General features: G+C 38.5%; 1 protein-coding gene across 4 annotated transcripts in view; it reads right to left on the bottom strand.

Annotated features, from left to right (window-relative positions):
- The window catches only part of LOC117394438 (DNA topoisomerase I, mitochondrial-like), a 37,574-nt gene that overhangs the window by 14,355 nt on the left and 6,401 nt on the right, over positions 1–16,818 (bottom strand). For 3 of the 4 annotated variants that reach the window (XM_033992718.3, XM_059018672.1, XM_059018669.1), the window contains exons 5-17: positions 16,612–16,711; positions 15,900–15,943; positions 15,345–15,563; positions 14,380–14,455; positions 12,380–12,567; positions 11,916–12,005; positions 10,881–11,090; positions 10,263–10,338; positions 9,477–10,087; positions 3,650–3,765; positions 2,586–2,707; positions 2,292–2,414; positions 1,474–1,661 (exon numbers count right to left, since the gene is read on the bottom strand). In XM_033992718.3, the coding sequence (XP_033848609.2) occupies positions 1,474–1,661; positions 2,292–2,414; positions 2,586–2,707; positions 3,650–3,765; positions 9,477–10,087; positions 10,263–10,338; positions 10,881–11,090; positions 11,916–12,005; positions 12,380–12,567; positions 14,380–14,455; positions 15,345–15,563; positions 15,900–15,943; positions 16,612–16,711 (2,163 nt within the window). Of the gene's footprint in view, positions 1–1,473; positions 1,662–2,291; positions 2,415–2,585; positions 2,708–3,649; positions 3,766–5,166; positions 5,419–9,476; positions 10,088–10,262; positions 10,339–10,880; positions 11,091–11,915; positions 12,006–12,379; positions 12,568–14,379; positions 14,456–15,344; positions 15,564–15,899; positions 15,944–16,611; positions 16,712–16,818 lie in introns of those variants that run through there. The other variant, XM_033992716.3, reaches the window with a different exon arrangement.

Genomic DNA, 16,818 nt, shown 5'->3' with positions numbered 1-16,818 from the left:
TAATCAAGTTGAAAATGATTTTTCACTCTGTCTTCTATGGGAATCAAATGTCTGGCAACTTCTTGTTTTTCAAAAGATGCTTGTTTAAACATGGGGTATATTATATAATTCGCTGGATCGCCATGTTTGTCTCCATCAACATCAGGTCACAAAGAAAAAGCTGTAGTTACTGCGAGAGTGTTTATTATGTCTACATGTTTTTTGCAGAGAATATGGCTTTCCAACGCCTTGTATCCGCTTTCAAAATCAGGGGTTCACGTAGCTGCTACATCGCAGATACGCATGTGGACCAATAAAAAAAAAAATGCAGACTTACTTATTGTTGTATAAGACACAAGCGTACAGTCAGTATATTTAACAGAAAAGCATTTATAATAAAAGGCAGAGACGGTGCTTATGGTTTGAAGGTGAGATATACATGCCTAATGTATTGATTATTCCAGGAGAGTCTTTGTCAACAATGTCCGCGATCAATACCCCCTTAATTTTTCGCCAGCACCTTCCTTCCGTTCCATTACGTCCGCCATTTTCTGCAATGTGAACTGTAGAACTGCACCATACCTGTTTAATTCACAGTACTGTACTTGTCTGGGGACCAATGAAATAGCAACTTGCCAAGACAGCCGTCCGCAAGCACCAATGTAAAAACAACTGCCTTATTTTTCCTGGTTTTTTTTCTGTTACTTTGCCGAGATCTATTTCTATAATAATTTAGCGGTGTTACACTGCAAAAACACTTTACACCAACTGTTATAAATGTGTTAACAGCTTTCAAAAAAACAAACAAAAAAAACACACAACAGGAACTTTCCCCCCCGTATCTGCAGTGATCACATCAGTAGCCCCGGGGAACTGAGTAAAAGCTGAAATCCGCCAATTTGCGGAGATTTTTCATCTCTGTCTAACTGACTGGGTAAGGTTGTAATTTAAGAGTAATAAAACCACATTGTCAACCAATTAAACCAATATTGACAAATGTTGTTCAGGTTATACACTATTTATTTATTTACCTCCTTACTTTTTACTGTTCTTATGCTATACTGTAACATGCCTTGTTTGCTGACTCAGCCCCACAGTACAAGGAGCCAGAAAACAACTTGTGCTGCATTTTATACTAAAAGAAAAAAGAAAACAAACTGGCAAAACATGGTTAAACAAATATACATTCCACTACCACCGAATTTAATATTCCAGGCTTAATATATAGCATTTCTGCTGTAACCAATGTATATTTAATGTATATTTAAATGGAAAATATATATTTAATGGAAAGGGTGGTCTAAACCAGGGATGTGCAATCACAGTCCTAGAAGGACATTTCACTCCAGCATGCAAAATGAAAATTATTTAAACTAGGGTCTGGATGGAGGTTCAATTGGCAAACAATTTAGAGAAGGGCTGGATTAAAGACCAGGACAGGAAGGAGCCCTGCTCTAAAGAGGCCAGGCAATGCAGGCCAGAGCCAGTCCTTACTTGCTGCAGTTGATGATGACGTCCTCCGGCTGGAGCCTCTTCTTCAGCATGCCCATCTTCGGGTGGATTCCTCGTCCTCGGAATAGCCCTGGAGGCTCGACCTTGAAATTCCCGATCTTCTCCCGGTGCCCATCCAAGAGGCAGAACCCAAACTCCTGCTGAACCTTATCCGCCTCCGCCTTCAGCTCCTGTGCAATAAAACACCAGGGAGTGTGTCACTGGGGGAATCTGTAACAGTGGCTCTCAAAGAGAGGACTAATGATGACTATTTTGTTAAAAAAGAAATGAAATATGGGGCCCTACGCATAAAAAAAAAAAAACACCTGTTCTAGAAGGATCTTGGTTTGTCCGTAAGAGTCCACAAGAGACATACGGAATATTATTCTAAAATCATTAGCAAATCGGAATCACTGTGGGATGTGGGAGGAAACCAACAGCAAGCTGAATAGAGTGCGTTCTAATAGAGGCACTGTAATGAATGGATTGGCGACAATGGGAAAGACAGCAGCTTTGTCAGTTTATTGATTGGTTGACAAGTATTTTTACGTACAGGAATGCACAAAAGTGATGCATCTCTGGGAAATTCTAGAGAACAGCCTTCACTGTTGATTTCCCAGTAGGGTCACGTAACCCTCCAAAAGAAACGCTTCATAGACCTGGGATCAGACTCCTCATGCTGATGACACAGTTATGGCTCGGGTCTGTTTTTTTAGCCGATGAGATTGCTAACTATTCTTCTTATTCCGTAAGGTCTAACAGAGCAGAGGGCTGATGGGAGGATTTGATCCTGACACAGCTGAGCATTCTCTCTGAATTACCTGCTTCTTTTCTTTTGGCAGGGCTTTCTTCTCTTCAGTCCGGTCCACAAAGTATTTGTGAATTTCTTTGAAATCGCATTTCTCCAGGTCTTTGATATGCTTTCGCTCTGTCTTTGTCATTTCCTGCAAATTCACCATAAGAAAAAATTTAATTTTAATATGTATTCCTTGTCCGATGTCAAAAATAATCTGAACACTGCAATTCAATTAAAAAAAAAAAAAAAAAAAATGTTCTGGTTGAAAAATATAAAACACTGTTGAAAAGGCTTTCTGCCAGTAGATGAAATGTCTTGCCTTCTTCCAGTCGGTGAAGAAATTATTCAGAAATATTTCCTTTGAGGTGTATTCGTGTTCCAGCATCTTGGCAAAAAATGTAGCAACTTCCTCTGCAGCAGGACTCAGTTTCATAGGCTTCCCTGTAATCAAAGAAACTCAACTAGAACAGAACGTTTTCACAATTACACCATGACACTTTATTACTTCTAGTCAATAAATGAACAGCTTCACAGTAACTTACACCATTTGTAACTCCTTCAAAAATAAATTTCCAATAAAAGGTTATCAAAACAGGTACTAATTTAACCAGATGCACCTAATAAAAGACAAAACTACACAAATTAGTGTAAAAAACTTTGATTCAACTGAAAACTGTATTTGTGACAGAACAGTGGGTTTGTCAGTTCCTGAACCTACAGCTGTCAATTGCTTGTTTTCCTCTCTGAAAGTCAATCTCTTTTGAAAACCGACAGTATAACTGTAGTTTTTATAGTTGGACGTGCTTCAATTTGCACATTATCGAGGATGATGAAGAGGGGTGCGCGGAATGCATCAAAGCATGTGATCTATGATTTGATTTTCAAATTTGGCTTGTTTCCCGTGTGCTTGTTACAAACTTGCCAGTGCTGACAGAAAGTTTACTTTCTGGAGTTTAAATGTTCAGTGTGTTAGTAGTTTACTCAGTTCAGTGTTTTATCTACGTTTACGTTTTTAAAGAAAAGTATTATTGAGTTGAGCAGGCAGCTGCCGCCCTACTTAGACAGTGAAATCACTCGCTCTGCGCTGGAGAGACAGGACTTTTTTCTTTACTTGCAATGCTTGTGTGTGTTTTTTTCATTATTAATTAATTTCGTTGTGCGAGTGCATTACCCTACGCCTCCACACCAGTAATTATTAATTAAAGCAAAAGCACAATATTATTATTATTACAAAAATGGAATCCCAGGATTACGATAAAACTTAGTGGTGAATCGATGTGTCAAATGATCCAGACTGACGTGCATAACTGCACTCAGACAGCACTGTATTACAAATGCACCACTTATTGTTAATCCCCAACATGATTGGAAAGCAGTGCTCACCATCATAATTGAAGTGGACATTGTCAGGCAGTGGCTCATAAGGAGGTGCGAATAGGGGGCCTTTGTGTTCAAGAAACTTCCACTTCTGGCCATCGTTGTAGTTCCCTTCCTCCCACCTGGGAAAAAAGTGAAAAAAAACAAAACAAAAAAATGTACAAGCACCGACCCACAGAGGACAGAAAGAAAGACGTGATTTACCAACAGTGACAGAGGAGGAGGGGACAGAAGCACTAGACACACTACCAACACTGCTTTTCATAACATTTTGCAGAAACATAAAAACAGTGTTTTGTCAAATAAGAGGATCTCTGGCACAATAACACATCGATATATAAATATAAAATACAATCTTTCCTGGGAACAGAAGAAAGTCTATTGTTGGAGCACAACCACACACCATAGAGTGGTCCAGTGGTTAAAGAAAAGGGCTTGTAACCAGGAGATCCCCGGTTCAAATCCCACCTCAGCTACTGACTCATTGTGTGACCCTGAGCAAGTCACTTAACCTCCTTGTGCTCCGTCCACACACCCTAGTCTCTGTAAGTTGCCTTGGGTAAAGGCGTCTGCTAAAAAAACAAATAATAATAACAATAACAACAGCAGCTGGCTGTTCATCTGCTGCTACCTTAAAATACTAACACATGCCAGTTGCATCACGACTTTAATTGATCTTATTACAATAAAAATTAAAAAAAGGTTTAACTACATTTCAACAGAGATTTTTTTAAACCTTACTTAAAACTATTAGTATCAGGACATAGGAGCAGTTGGTCATTTTGGCCTGAACTACAGAAGGTCGGGGGTAGGTTTTGTTTTGGCCGTTTCGACGACACTGTCCCTGCAGTATGTTTGTCTTGGTCTAAATACGGGAGACTGAACTTGTAGTGTGTTCATTTGCTTTTGGTCAGTTTATCTTTATTTTGTAATCAACCCTAACTAGCAACATGTTATTTATTACAGTAACGTACACGTACCTTTAAACAATGTGATTGTAATACAGTGTGTCGTGCATAAACTTTGTTTCTTCATTATAATCAATAAAGATTAGTCGCTTATTAAAATGTTGCACCCTTGTTTGCATGCAATCTGTTCTACACACAGCAAAATCCATAAATGAAACCAATTTTACTGCTTAAAAAGGAGACGAAAAAGTTGAGGGAAAACCATTCATAGTAGTCGCAGTAGTATTGTTGTTGGGTTGTGTATTAGTGATTTACATACACTATCGTTAATACAACTTATTTCTGTAAGGGAGGTGTAAAACAGCCCAATTAAACACTACATTAAAATTAAACATTAAATGAATCTCTCAGTCTTTCACGAACTTGACAAACTACTGTATCACCATTGCTACATACAAGCCTTTTTATGTGCACTCCGGCGCCCAACTGAACTAACTGTTTAATGAAATACAGCAGCTTGTTGTAGTAATGCACTTTTAATCAGTTCTTTCAGATTTATGATTTCTATATTGTTGCCCGTTACATTACTTCAACGAAAGAAAACCTAATCTTTACCTTCTCTCGCCCTTTCCCACAAACGTTACCCGTCTCTGACAATCTGAAGCGAGACATATCAAATCCCTTACGCCACGCAAGGAGACCGCAGTAGTTCTGTTGACTGTGCAGAAGACTAGCTGTGCCACCCGACTTGCATAGCTGAACATTCCAGGAGAGGAATGCTGTCAAATATGTTCTTCAGAACACTGCGGTACCCAAGCATGCCTGCAACACAACCACATGTAGACTGTATACTTTTCATGATCTTCCACAACCAACGCGTTTCCTGTCCTGCACTATGTTTCGCCCCCAGGAAACAAACACTAGGAGGGTAAAGCAAAATTAAAACGGGTTTTATTACTATTATTATTACTTTAGTTAATATGATTTTTATGTGCATATACGGACTAAACGAGAATACTGAAACGAATCCTAATTAGTAACACGACGTTAGTAAACTTTTTTTTTTGTAGGTTACATTAACGGGTGTGACGTGTTTATTGTATTTTTGGAACGGACGGTCACGAAGAGTGTACATTTCAAGGTTTATTGCTGGTGCTGTGGGGACAGAAGCGTATACTATAGAAACATATTGAAATTCTATTATTATTATTATTATTATACAGTATCAACATTCCCCAATTCTACCCAATGTAATATTATATTTAAAATATCTTAAGTGTGTCACACAGTAAAACTTGTTTGTTCCGTGATGTTAATCAACTGTGTCCCCTTCCTCACCGCACGGGATACCCTTACCTGTATGGTTACGGGCGGATCTAGCCTTGTAGCTTGACAGGTTCATTACATTCTGGAAATACTTATAAAACAGTCAACTTTAGGTTTTGTTTATTCTTTTTTCAAAAATTCCAGTAACTGCTTGACAAGGCACTCAGAAATCATTCTATTACAGAACACGATTCTTTCTAAATCAGACAAAACCTTAAAAGCCTGTGTTTTTTTTTGTAGTAACCTTATAAATGGATGCATTTAAATGTCAGTTATTTATTTATTTAAAAAGCAATAAATACCTTCAAAAGGCCCAAAGAAGTTGAACATATCTGTTCCTTGCCAGAGGTTTCTTGGAAGCCTTTTTTTTTTTTTTTAACCTACTGAAAAAAGACCTGCGTAATATGGGTGGTGCGTAAACACTTTCCTCGGTCAGTTATCTCGGAAACAAGATGTGACAAATGAAACAAAGCACCAGTGTAATATAGTTTTTAGGAACGCATCACATTCGGATTATTACTTTATTTAAAATAAATAACTTACCGAATGTCTAGTGTAGATTGATATTTGTTTTCTGACCGGTTCACATGACGCTGTACTTTATAAATTGTGTGTTTGTCAGTCTTTGCAGGGTCTCTTAACCCATAGTGTTCATATATATAGTCTAAACAGATTGTAAAAATGTAATTAAAAAATACAACCAAAGGAGATACATGTGAAGTAGCTCTCGGCTTCTGGTATATTAAAACCCCAAAAGTAATGACTAAAGCTAAGGTTTACAATTTTAGAAAAGCAAACTATGAAGGTATGAAACAGAGACTAACATAAGTAGATTGGAGTAAAATAGAGAAAACATCCACAGAAAAAGGATGGCTGTTTTTTAAAAACGTAGTACTAGAGGCACAAAACAATTACATCCCAAAAGTAGACCAATCTAAATCTAAAACAAAATGGTTTAATAGATCAATTAAAACAAATATTTAAGCAAAAAGACACTTTACTGAGTGTTTAAAAGGGACCAAAAACAAAACAGAAAGAGTACTTGGAACTGCAAACACAAGTCAAAAAGGAAGTTAGAAAGCCAAGAGAGAGATAGAAATGAATATTGCTAAGGGGGCTAAAACCAATTCCAAAATGTTTTTCCAATATTATAAAAGCAAGAGAACATTCAAAGAGGAGGTTAAATGTCTAAGAGACACACATGGCAAAATCATAGACAAAGAAAAAAAAATAGCAAATATATTAAATGATTACTTTTCACAGGTTTTTACAAAGGAGGATACGGACAACATGCCCCACATGTCGACCTGTTCCTATCCAGTTTTAAGTAACTTTAGCATAACAGAGGCAGAAGTGTTAAAGGGACTAGGAGCTCTTAAAATAAACAAATCCCCTGGGCCAGATGAGATCCTCCCAATAGTACTCAAAGAAATGAAAGAAGTTATTTACAAACTGTTAACCAAGATCATGCAACAGTCTCTTGACACAGGGGTTGTACCGACAGACTGGAAAATTGAAAACATAATACCGATCCACAAAAAGGGAGACAAAACCAAACCAGGTAACTACAGACCAATAAGCCTGACGTCTATTATATGTAAACTTATGGAAACTATAATAAGATCCAAAGTGGAAAAGTACCTATATGGCAACAGTATCCTGGGAAACAGTCAGCATGGTTTTAGGAAAGGGAGATCTGTCTAACTAACCTGCTTGATTTTTTTGAGGATGCAACATCAACAATGGATAATTGCAAAGCATATGACATGGTTTATTTAGATTTCCAGAAAGCTTTTGACAAAGTCCTGCATAAAAGCTGAATTCTCAAACTGAACGCTGTAGGGATTCAAGGAAATGCATGCACATGGATTAGGGAGTGGTTAACATGTAGAAAACAGAAAGTACTGATTAGAGGAGAAACCTCAAAATGGAGCGAGGTAACCAGTGGTGTACCACAGGGATCAGTATTAAGTCCTCTGCTATTCCTAATCTACATTAATGATTTAGATTCTGGTATAGTAAGCAAACTTGTTAAATTTGCAGACGACAAAAATAGGAGGAGTGGCAAACACTGTTGCAGCAGCAAAGGTCATTCAAAATGATCTAGACAGCATTCAGAACTGGGCAGACACATGGCAAATGACATTTAATAGAGAAAAGTGTAAGGTACTGCACGCAGGCAATAAAAATGTGCATTATAAATATCATATGGGAGATACTGAAATTGAAGAAGGAATCTATGAAAAAGACCTAGGAGTTTATGTTGACTCAGAAATGTCTTCATCTAGACAATGTGGGGAAGCTATAGAAAAGGCCAACAAGATGCTCGGATATACAGTGAAAAGTGTTGAATTTAAATTAAGGGAAGTAATGTTAAAACTTTACAATGCATTAGTAAGACCTCACCTAGAATATTGTGTTCAGTTCTGGTCATCTTGTTACAAAAAGGATATTGCTGCTCTAGAAAGAATGCAAAGAAGAGTGACCAGAATTATCCTGGGTTTAAAAGGCATGTCGTATGCAGACAGGCTAAAAGAATTGAATCTATTCAGTCTTGAACAAAGAAGAGTACGCGGTGATCTGATTCAAGCATTCAAAATTCTAAAAGGTATAGACAATGTCGACCCAGGGGACTTTTTCGACCTGAAAAAAGAAACAAGGACCAGGGGTCAAAAATGGAGATTAGATAAAGGGGCATTCAGAATAGAAAATAGGAGGCACTTTTTTACACAGAGAATTGTGAGGGTCTGGAACCAACTCCCCAGTAATGTTGTTGAAGCTGACACCCTGGGATCCTTCAAGAAGCTGCTTGAGATTCTGGGATCAATAAGCTACTAACAACCAAACGAGCAAGATGGGCTGAATGGCCTCCTCTCGTTTGTAAACTTTCTTATGTTCTTATATTTCAGCTGTAAGGATAAACAATACGTTTTGTTTGTATTTTTTTTTTTTTTTTTTTTTAAAGAGAAGCAAAGTGAAGAAATGTAGCAATCAACCGATATTCAACATACAATCAACATACATTAATATAATACATGCATTAAAAGAAACATACCCCCGCCAGGAATACTGACACCACATGTCACATGTCAGAATTGTAGATCGATGTGAAGTACATCCAGAATGTGTAGATTAGCCATCCTAACAAGTGTCCATGCAAAGTTGTCTCAAACTCAGGCTTCCATTTTGGAAGATCTGGCCTGTATTAGCCCAACCAGCAGGTGGCGCTGTGAATTAATGCATTTACCTTTAACATCTGGAGTCCTGCATTCAAATCCAGCTGGTCACAAAGGGAACGAGTGCAGGTGTTCCCACAAAGTGTGTGAGTGAGTGCAAATATATTAGCCTCATCTTATTATAATTTAAATTCTAAAATCACAAATTACATTTCCCAGTGGTGAGAAAGGTAATGTAGGTTCCATCTTTCTTCCTTAAAACCAAAATAATGCTTGTGTTTAAATATTCATATTAAAATAAACATCAGCTTTTAAATGATATTCAGGGTTCTGTACCTAGAACTGACCCCCGTTCCCCTCATTTGAAAAGGGTCAGTCCAATCTTGCACCATATTCCTGCAGGCTGCCCTTGGGTACACTCACCATTTCCACTTACTGGCCTCCTCCTGCTGCTGCTTTTCCTTTCTCTCTTCTGTTTTGGATTTCTTTTCCTCCCCCTCTTTCTTAATTTTCTGTTTCTCAGACTCCTTATCTTTTCCGTCCTTTGAACTTTTCCTTTTCTCAGACTCCTTCTGCACCCCTTTTTTGGATTTGTCTGAGTCTTCTTTACTTTTTTTCTCCTTCCTCTCTTTTCCTTCCTCCCCCCTTTTCTTCCCCTCCTTTTCCCCCTTGTGACCGTCCCTGTGCTCCTTGTCTTTCTTCACTTTCTTTTTACTACTTTTCTTTTCTTTCACACTCTCAATTTCCTTCTTGTGTTCTGGATCATGGTCTCCTTCCTTGTTTAAAATGAGTGTTTCTTTGTTTTCATCTGCTACCTCACAATCCTTGAGCCTTCCTTTAGTCTCCATGCTTTCCTCGCTATCTCTTTCCTGTTTGAGGCTGCCCTGCACTCCAACAGCCTCGCTCCCAGTATAATCAGCCAGGCTTCTCAGCTCTTCCTCCTTGATGTCTGGAGGCTCACTGTAGCCCCCCCAGGTTTCTTTGTTCTCTTTGATGGTTTCCTTCTCCTTTCGCTTCTCTTTCTCCTTCTTTTTCTGTCATTTTAAACAAGAGGCAGTATTACCAAACTTCACTTTTCCAAGACTTTCAAATCCACCACCCACAATCTTCCCCACGTATTAAAATTATCCATCTGTGCTGATTCTGTACACTGAAGAGCGTCTCTATTTAAAAAAATGTACGGGAAACAGGTTTAAGGCCAAAACCTACCTTGTCATGTCTGTCTTTGCTGTTGTGTGAGGACTTCTCCTTTTCTGTTTTGCTTTTCTTAGCTTTCTGTTCTGATCTGCAAGAAGAGCAAGAGAGTTGTCTACTCCCTTTAATTGTACAGGCTTGGTCCATTATAATATGTGTTTCTGTTGTTCATCACATCCTTGAAACTTATTTTTTTTTAAAGTCAGAGCTCAGGGACGGTTCATAGCAATATTTTCTCTGCTAAAGATCATTAGAGCATGCTTCTAGTTAGCTCCCCAGAGCTTTTTGCACCATCAATGTGAGACTAATTTGATCAATAGTCTCACCGTCAACACCTGCTGCGAGCTTCCCTGTAAAAACAAAAACACCAGACTCATTGGACCTTGTTAAGAGCTGCAATGAACTCAACAAGTCCATCACAATCTAATAATCACATTTAGTTTTTTTCTCACATTGATGACGCAAAAAAGCACTTGTGCTTAACTACCTGTAAGCATGTTTTAATGGTCTATAGTAAAGACTGAGCTCAAAACCTTTTAAAAATATGCTTCAAGGAAGCCATTAAAAAAGGAAGCAACATAAGAATTGGAAACCAAATAATATGAGTGATGCGCAGCTGAGAAAATGACCTACCTTTCTTTGCCTTCATCCTGATGAGGTCGTTTGGACGTGATCCCCTCTTGTGAGATGCTGCTGTAGTCTTCTTTCACTGGGACAGCCACCGGATTACTGCCAAGCTCATTTTCTTTGAGAACCGAAGGGATACTGAGGATCCCCTCTTTGCTGTCGAAGGCTGAGGAGTTGCTGTTTAGATCCAGTGAATCTGGAGTCTTATCAATCAAACTGCCCCCCAAAAAAAGGGAAGTACATTTATTCATTCACTTTTTTTCCAACTTTAAATGCCTTAGTTATGAAACATTAGGTCTGTTAAAATAACTACTTAAGTGCCCTTTACTGAGCCTAGTTCAGATGTTCAACCTGTGTGTCTGTCAATAACTTCCAGGTGGACCCTGATCTAAAAAAAATTAAATAAATAACTCAAAGTTAATCAAGTCACTGATCTGCTTCAAGACTGTTCGCCAGTTCTCTTTGACTTGAAGCATTTTAAATTGGGTAGAAAAATGCTTAAATACTGTATATAGGGTGCTGTATGATACAAGCTTAACCCTACTCCACTCCGATCTGTCCCTGAGTGAGTGAAAATCAGCTTGTATCTTAAACATCTATCTATATATTAAAAAATAAAAATTGCTGTTCTTTAAAAGGGTACATAAGGACCTTTATTTTATTGTGTTACATGTTCCCATGGATGATGGGAAATGTAGTTCTGAGAGGTCCATGCAGGTCCATGGGAAGCCATCTTGAGGCATGGAATGTAATTTAAAAGTTTAAAAAAGTGGTCAAAATGTAAAGAATTTTAAAAATAAAACACACCTTACGTAAACAGTTGTAGCAACACATGGGAACATGTAACACAATAAAATAAAAGGTCCTTATTTACCCTTTAATGCTGTATGACATCAATATCAGTGCTATCTATACCAGAAATGTAGGGTTTTGTGAAAAACTATTGTACCCTTTTGTTCATATAGTGTCCTCCAAGCAACATAACCCCCTTTAAACACTACATATTAAAAGAACAAATGCTCGAGACTACCCATTACTCACCCTTCCTTGCTGTCCCGACCATCAGTTTCAGGGGGCTTGTTATCCTCTGCATGTTCTTTGGTGTCATTCAGTACAGAGCTTACCTGAAAACTGATATTAACACATTACATTATTATAACCCCAATCAATTCACTACAGCTCCCTTCAACAGCAAACCCAATTAAAGGGTTGCTAACAAATGTAACAGGCAGTGTTGTGTGATACCCTGCCGTTATGGATTCGGTCTGTCCGTGAGATGAGGTTAAAAGCTCTATAACCTTGAATGCAGACCAGCCCGACTCTTTTGCATTGTGGTTAAGATACTCACTTGCTCTGTGAGGGGGTCACCTGTTCGCGCCCAGCCTCTGCCCTGTTACACAAAGACATTTGAAACTCACGCCAACCGTCTAGTTGCACAAGAGAAGAGGACATAAAGCACATCCACTAGTACGCAGCATCTTACTTTTGTATGTATAGCACTGTACCTTTCAGAGTCCCCGCATTCCTGCCTGGGGCTCCCCTGCAGTCCAGTCTGATCACCCTGGCTCTTCAGCTCTTCCTCCTGCCTGATGTCCGGCAGGACTCTGTGCCCCCGCGAGGTTCCCCTGTTCTCATCTCCGGGGGGTTCGTTCTCTCTCCTCTTGTCTCTATCCTTACTACTCTTGCTTTTGTGCTGCAAATCAAGGAAAAGTTCTTTCACCAATAACAATATGATCATTGTGGCCAAACACCACCCCTTTTTAAGATGGCATTGCTTAGCTACGCTTCAAGAGAGAGCTTTACTTGGCACTTCAGGTATTTTTTTTCCTCGTACCACACTGTGCCAGCCCTCCTGTGGAAGTAAAGACCCGCTGGATCTGTTTAGACGCGAATACAAAATTATCGTACAAAAATGAATTAAACAAACAAGTACATTTCTTATTGTACCTCGCAGAACCACTTCTGTGACTGTCTGTCATCCCCCCACTCAATGGTTAAAGTACTAAAAGTAAATGTACTTTGTTCAGCTGATTTCATATATGCCTCCGCTGAGAGCATTTTAATGCATTCAAATAACAGACTGCAGTCGCTGTGTAAAATTTACCCCCATCAATTAAAAAAAAGCAACATTAGCACTGTAAACAACACACAACTTACAGAATTGCGGATACAAGTTTTTATAATCAATTCGCAAATCAGAAACTTAAAACCACCTGTTATTTAGTTCTAAAAGTCATTACGTGACACCAGCGTGGAACATTCGCTATAAAGACAAAAATACAATATCACAAAATCATAAATTAAAAAACAAAACAAAACTAAGCAGCTTGTCATGTCGTGGCAAAAACTGGACAGTTGTACAATTAAAAGAGACTACGCTTTGAAAGAAGGAAACATGGCCAACAATAGTTTGTTCAAAGCACTGCCTTCCATTTTATGCACTCCTTGCCACCTTCCTTCACCGTCTTTCTTCAGAATCTCCAGTGCTGGTGTTATTCTGTCATCCTTAACAACTGAACGTCTCTCTTCTTGGGATCTTGCTGTAAAACTTATTTTCCTCAGGTCACACACATAATATCAGTTTCAACTAAAGACATTTTTGAAAAATCTGAACTGCTCCAAATCCAGTAGGTGCCTTACCAAGCTGTGGTTACAATAGTAACGCCTTCGGAAAGGGACTCCCCAGCGTGGGGAGTTGCTATGGTAACAAGCAGCTTTGTGAGGCACTCGGGGCCCAAATTTATAAAGGGGAAAAACTGACCGCAAAAAGCCACGTATTGTGTGTGTTCAGTACGGCTGCACTCAGCGTCAAAATAACAACCTATTTTATGAGACTAATTAGGTGAAGCAGGCGATTCCGCAATCAAACAAATTAAATACCTCATCGCAATTAGCGGTGGAGAATTACACACCTCTTCAGTTCAGCAACAACAACTCCATACAGCTTCATACGAACAATCTTCAGTTTAACTACGACTTACATCTTCTTAGATTCCTATTTATTCTTCTGTGGCCTTTAATGTATTTAATATGCTTAACTGAGCTTAAATGTGTTTCTCAATTAAATAAAAAGAATATGCAAAATGCTGTTTTAGCCTTTGGGAATTATTGGCGATACCAGCGTACCAACATGACTCGACCACTTATGTCAATTCATTATTTTTTGGTGCAAAGCCCCTCAAAATGTGCTTTCAAATGATAACGTCAAAATGATTTGTCTAGGTCAATGCAGTTTTTCATCATATGTGGCATGACTTGCCCAGATCTTCTTTAGCATGCACTCAATGCCCACCCTGGCACAATTTTCTCAATCACATGTGGTTAATGTTTCACTAACCACAAATGGAAAAAACAATTCCCCAGGATTTGGTTCAATTGAGCAGGAATGACCCACTAAACACAAGGAGACATTGCTGTAGCACCATCTACTGGTGGTTAGGGGGGGAACTACAGGAGGCAAGCAAAAGTAGGAGCAGGGCAGTGAAAGGTTCTCTAGCTACCTTACCTTGTCATGCTTGTCTTTACTGCTGAGTGAGGACTTCTCCTTTTCTGTCTTGACTTTCTTCGCCTTGTGCTCTGATCTGTTGATGAAAAGCAAAGCAGGACACTGATCCACCTCCCTAAACCATAACGCCTTGGACCACAGCTTTGTCCGTTTAATACACATTATCTACATCATTTTAACATTTATAGTAATGTATCCTTTCCCATCAGCATGTTAGATTCTCGTTCATTTCCTAAACACTGACATTAAGATTAAACACATTTTAACATATATGTGTGATGAGTGTTGGTATCAAGATGCACTCGGATTAGAGTTTAAAATAATTTACAATACTATTGTGCACATGGAAAAGAAACACAGAATCTGAAACATTAAAATAACCTTACACTGCATAAGCACTAAGGTCAACATCTCTATTTCACACACATATTTCTAAAATAAGATTTGGATACTATTTAGACTAAACTATGAACACCTTGTTAATAGTTTAGAGTAGGAGTCTGTGTTGCTCCTGCTTTGTTATTTGCCAGGTATACTAACTTCTACAACTGTAAAAAATGTTTCTAAAAAGACTCCAAACAAATCTTGAGAAGGAAAGTGGAGAAGAGTTAGGAAAACAGCAAAATAGGAACAGAACACACATAATGAAATACAAAAAAAAAAAAATCAGCAGGGGTGGAAATAAGACTCTTATTGCATAGCAGATTCACCCATTACAGGTTTTACTACGAACTTGATTAGCCACAGTGTATAGGTAACAAGCTCAGGTGTCTTATTAAACTCGTAGTAAAACTAGGTAAGAAATTAGGATAATATGAAAATGTACTGTAGATCACATGAAGTTTCACTTCAAGATAAATTAGAAAATAAAAATGTTGTAATCAAAGCTTTTATAAACTTTGAGGGAAAAAAAGCAAGGAAACTCCTAAAGATTAGCAATTGATGTGTCCCCAAGCGGTACATACCTTTCACTGTCATGAGAACGCTTCGTCGCCTCTGCTCTCTCGTTGAGAATCAGGTTACAGTTCAGATCTTTTCCACTGTATACCCTGCGCTCAGAGGAGGTGCTGAAGAGCTGGTCTTTCCCTTCAGAGACAGAGGAGTTACCATCTAGACCCTCCTGGTCAATGACAGCTGAGGAGTTACTGTTAAGATCCAGCAAACTTGATTTCTCATCTACTGGACTGCAAAGGGAGGGAACATAAGCAGTCAATAGTATGTGGACTACATTTTTAATTCAAATGTATTACTTAAAATATCCCCTGTGAATCTTACAGCTTCACTAATTGTAATTCTATATACCTGCATCAGCTACACATGGGTGATCCAGGTAGAATGTCTTTATAAAATATCTACCTATGTTCATTTTCAACATATTCAGTGTCAGAAATACATGTACACTTGCATCGGGTTAGGGTTAACTAACTGTATGTACTTGCATACAGCTAGACGGTACATGCTTGATTTTGTATGGGAAGAAGTTTAAGCATCTTTCAAAATAAATATAGCTGACCACTTACCTCTCCTTCCCATCCGCAGGTCCAGGCAGTGACAAGGTTTGTTCCTGCAAAGATGGAACAGTTCAATTGAGATGTGAATGAAAAAAAAAAGTGTCATAGAAAAATAGCCTTATCTAGCTTAAATAAGTAACATACTACTGGTTTGTACTTGCCATTGCAAATTATTATTATTATTATTATTATTATTATTATTATTATTTATCTCTTAGCAGACGCCCTTATCCAGGGCGACTTACAATTTTCACAAGATATCACATTATTTTTACATACAATTACCCATTTATACAGTTGGGTTTTTATTGAAGCAATCTAGGTAAAGTACCTTGCTCAAGGGTTCAGCAGCAGTGTCCCCCACCTGGGATTGAACCCACGACCCTCCGGTCAAGAGTCCAGAGCCCTAACCACTACTCCACACTGCTGCACTACCATTGAAAAATTGCATCACCACACCCTAGATTCACTGTACGTACATGTAATAATGCAAGTTTGATATACTGTACAGACAGTATATCCTCCACATTACACCAGATTATCAGTATATCCTCCACATTACACCAGATTATCATACTCTCAATAACCTAGAGTGCTGCAATCACAACTGGATGAACGGTTTTCTAGATAAAAGTAAAAATGGAAGTGTCACATACAGGCGTCTCCACTACACTGCGTCTGCGATTGGTTTGTTATTTGCTTTTCGTCATGCTGATCTTACCAAGGTTACATCCTCTGTCCCTTTCCCCAACTCCTCAATGGTGCCCAGTTTGCTTACTTTCTTGTTGCCCAATTCTTTTGAATTCGTGCGCTTCTCAGAACTGAAAAGTTTAAAAATGACAATCAGTTTCACTGTAGTTTCATATTCAACCTTTCCTGTTTTGCGATTTTAAAATCTTTGAAGTTTCAAAACCAGTGCACACACATA

Source organism: Acipenser ruthenus, chromosome 3 (genome assembly GCF_902713425.1).
Source record: "Acipenser ruthenus chromosome 3, fAciRut3.2 maternal haplotype, whole genome shotgun sequence".
Lineage (NCBI taxonomy): Eukaryota > Metazoa > Chordata > Actinopteri > Acipenseriformes > Acipenseridae > Acipenser > Acipenser ruthenus.
Note: the sequence above shows the minus strand (reverse complement) of the source record. Positions and strands in the feature narration are given on the sequence as shown.